The following is a 3,780-nucleotide window of genomic DNA, read 5'->3' as shown; positions in this document are numbered from 1 at the left end:
CTTTGACTGTGATGCATATCCTTACTATAATCCTGCTACTGGATTGTATCCTTTTCCTGTAATAAACTGTAGATGCATAATCATTGCCATTCTAGGCCCTGTGAGTCTTCTTTGGCAGTCAAACCCTTTTTCACTGCCTCTGTCAGTGCAATAGGCCTTAACTCTAACATTCATTTCCAAAAAGCAAAAATTTCTAACCTGTTACATGTCTCTTGGCTTCTGCCATGAAGTTAAGAGTCAATACAAACCTGTTATTAGAAGTCTGGGCCAGGCGCGGTGGCTCACGCCTATAATCTCAGCACTTTGGGAGGCCAAGGCAAGTGGATCACAAGGTCAGGAGATCGAGACCATCCTGGCTAATAAGGTGAAACCCTGTCTCTACTAAAAATACAAAAATTAGCCAGGCATGGTGGCGGGCGCCTGAAGTCCCAGCTACTCGGGAGACTGAGGGAGGAGAATAGTATGAACCTGGGAGGTGGAGCTTGCAGTGAGCTGAGACTGCACTCCAGCCTGGGCAACAGAGTGAGACTCCGTCAAGAAACAGAGAAAGAGAGAAAGAAAGAAACAAAGAAACAGAGAGAGAGAGAGAAAGAAAGAAGGAAAGAAAGGAAAGGAGGAGAGGAGAGAAGAGGAGAGGAGGAAAAGAAAAAAGAAGGAAAGAAAGAAATCTGAACGTGGCTAGGTTCTGTGGCTCACGCCTGTACTCCCAGCACTTTGGAAGGCCGAGGCAGGCAGATCACCTGAGATTGGGAGTTCGAGACCAGCCTGGCCAAAATGGTAAAACTAAAAGTACAAAAATTAGCCGGGCATGGTGGTACATGCCTGTAATGCCAGCCACGCAGGAAGCTGAGGCAGGAGAATCAGTTGAACCCAGCAGGCAGAGGCTACAGTGAGCCAAGATTGCGCCACTGCACTCTAGCCTTGGCAACAGAGCAAGACTCCATCTCAAAAAAAAACAAAAACAAAAACAAAAAAAAGAAATCTGACTAAGAGTGAGTCACCACCACCAACTTCATGAGGACAGCACATTGCCAAATATATATTGTATGAGTTGAAGGAAAACAAAAAACAAAATCACTTGTTACCTTCATGTTTTTCCAGAGCCTGTATAACATTGGGTAGTTGATTTATACCCTGATAGAGCCGGTAACAATCTTGTAAGTTTGCTGCTTGTCTTTGAAACTTCTTGGCAAGTCGGTTAAGATCTGGGAATCGACGAAGTAAATCTTCTTGTAAAGTCTGCCTCAATTCTGCATCTTCTACAAAAGCTTCCACTAAATTCAATCTGAAATAAATTAACTTGCATTAATCTAAAATATTTTAGTATAAAATTAAAATTTGTCAACTAAGCACATAAGTCTCAACTAAGTGAGCTCAAAATTCCATTTAAGAAGCTTGAATCCACCTGGCGCGGTGATTCACACCTGTAATCCCAGCACTTTGAGAGGCCGAGGCAGGCGGATCACCTGAGTTCGGGAGTTCGAGACTAGCCTGACCAACATGGAGAAACCCCGTCTGTACAAAAAATACAAAATTAGCTGGGCATGGTGGCTCATGCCTGTAATACCAGCTACTCGGGAGGCTGAGGCAGGAGAGTCACTTGAACCCGGGAGGCAGAGGTTGCGGTGCACTGAGATCACACCATTGCACTCCAGCCTGGGCAACAAGAGCAAGACTCCCTCTCAAAAAAAAAAAAAAGAAAAAAAAAGAAGCTTGAATCTAGGCTGAGTGCAGTGGCTCACACCTGTAATCCCAGCACTTTGGGAGGCCGAGGTGGGCAGATCTCAAGGTCAGGAGTTTGAGACAAGCTTGGCCAGCATGGTGAAACCCCGTCTCTACTAAAAATACAAAAAAATTAGCTGGGCATGGTGGCGCACGCCTGTAATCCAGGCTACTTGGGAGGGTGAGGCAGGAGAATTGCCTGAACCCAGGAGGCAGAGGTTGCAGTGAGCCGAGACAGCGCCCCTGTACTCCAGCCTGGGCGACAGAGCAAGACTCCACCTCAAAAAAAAAAAAAAAAAGAAAGAAAGAAAGAAAGAAGCTTGAATCTATTCTGAAACGTTAGCTTTTTTAGAAGGTGGAAAGCTCTGTAAGACTGTGAGGCAAACATTTCCTGATTAGCTAAGAGTCAAATTAATGTTTAGTTAAGCAGTATCATAAGACATTGACATATACCCAATTTTGTTTGACTTTCATCAAACAGACATGCCTTAAATAGGAGAAAGAATTTCATTACTGGGACATTGTTATGGACACACTGTTGCACATGTAAATAGTGATGTTTAATGAAACAGAACTACAGTTCAAGAATGTTGCCCAATCCAATACTTAGTGTATCCTCTTACACATTTTTAGAATGCTTTCTAAAATTACCTCTTGACGGTACAAAGCCAAAAACTGTTAATCAAAAAACTAAAATAATTTTACTGCTTCCCAAAGTCAATAACATCTCAGCTTGTTTCAAGAACGATAGAATATGCAGTTCATATTGCTTCTGTAAGTTATTGGAAATCAGTGACTTTTCATTTTTTTCAGTGTAACCACAGCAAGAAACGTCTTTATATCACAATCCAGCACATGCATATACAGATCTATCATTAAAATAGGTTTCACAAATCAATACTTATATTCCAATTATGTGATACACCCTGCTATTTTCTTTTTTTTTTTTTGAAACAGAGTCTCGTTCTGTCGCCCAGGTTGGAGTGCAGTAGCGCAATCTCGGCTCACTGCAACCTCCAGTTCCCGGGTTCAAGTGATTCTCGTGCCTCAGCCTCCTGAGTAGCTGGGACTACAGGTGTGTGCCACCACACCCGGCTAATTTTTTGTATTTTTAGTAGAGACGGGATTTCACATTAGCCAGCATGGTCTCAACCTCCTGACCTCGTGATCCACCCGCCTCGGCCTCCCAAACTGCTGGGATTACAGGCATAAGCCCACTCTGCCATTTTCTATCGTATTTAATTCTTCAAATTGCTCTTTGTCACCTAATTTAACGACCCACTACTGGGTAACACCTTGCAGTTTGAAAAACAATGTTGGAGATGTTACTAAAGTAATAGCTGAAAGGTAAATTGCTGAAGCTGAAAGGTAAACTAACAATCGAAGGTGGGAAAATGTTCCTACATATTTTGCACATCTCCAAATACAGTTTTAGAGAAACTTTTCTGGAGACCATAGGTATTACAGATGACTCAAGGTTCAGAACGCTATCAGATGAGCAATGATCTTCCTTATGTTTGTAAACAATGTGACAGTAAACTAAACCTCAAATTACACAGGTATAGAAAGGAAACAAATCTACTTTCTAAATTGAGAAGCTGGGACTACAGGTGCCTGCCACCACACCTGGCTAATTTTTTCGGATTTTTAGTAGAGATGGGGTTTCACTGTGTTAGCCAGGAAGGTCTCGATCTCCTGACCTCGTGATCCTCCTGTCTCAGCCTCCCAAAGTGCTGGGATTACAGGCGTGAGCCACCGCGCCTGGCCCTAAATTTCTTAACTATTTACTGACATCACTAGCATTTACAATTCCTGTGTTACCAAAATGTTTATCAAGCATGTTATAAGAGGAAAAACACGTTATCTCCAGAGTACACACAAAATGGCCACATATAAAAACACATTTAAAGCATAATTTCTCAATCTTGGCAACACTGCCATTTTAGGCTACATAAATATTTGTTGTAAGGGGCTGTTCCATGCTTGTTTAACAGCAACCCTGGATTCTACCCACTATACACTCTCTTCCTCAGCATGACAACCAAAAATGTCTCTAGA

General features: G+C 42.4%; 1 protein-coding gene across 1 annotated transcript in view; it reads right to left on the bottom strand.

The window, feature by feature from the left end:
* Positions 1–3,780, bottom strand: part of MSH2 (mutS homolog 2) — a 94,204-nt gene that overhangs the window by 68,412 nt on the left and 22,012 nt on the right. The window contains exon 7 of the mRNA XM_011981598.1: positions 1,086–1,285. Coding sequence (XP_011836988.1) covers positions 1,086–1,285 — 200 coding nt within the window. The remainder of the gene's footprint in view (positions 1–1,085; positions 1,286–3,780) is intronic.

Source organism: Mandrillus leucophaeus, unplaced genomic scaffold (assembly GCF_000951045.1).
Source record: "Mandrillus leucophaeus isolate KB7577 unplaced genomic scaffold, Mleu.le_1.0 Scaffold229, whole genome shotgun sequence".
NCBI lineage: Eukaryota > Metazoa > Chordata > Mammalia > Primates > Cercopithecidae > Mandrillus > Mandrillus leucophaeus.
The sequence above is the reverse complement of the archived record's forward strand: the minus strand, read 5'-3'. Positions and strand labels throughout refer to the sequence as shown.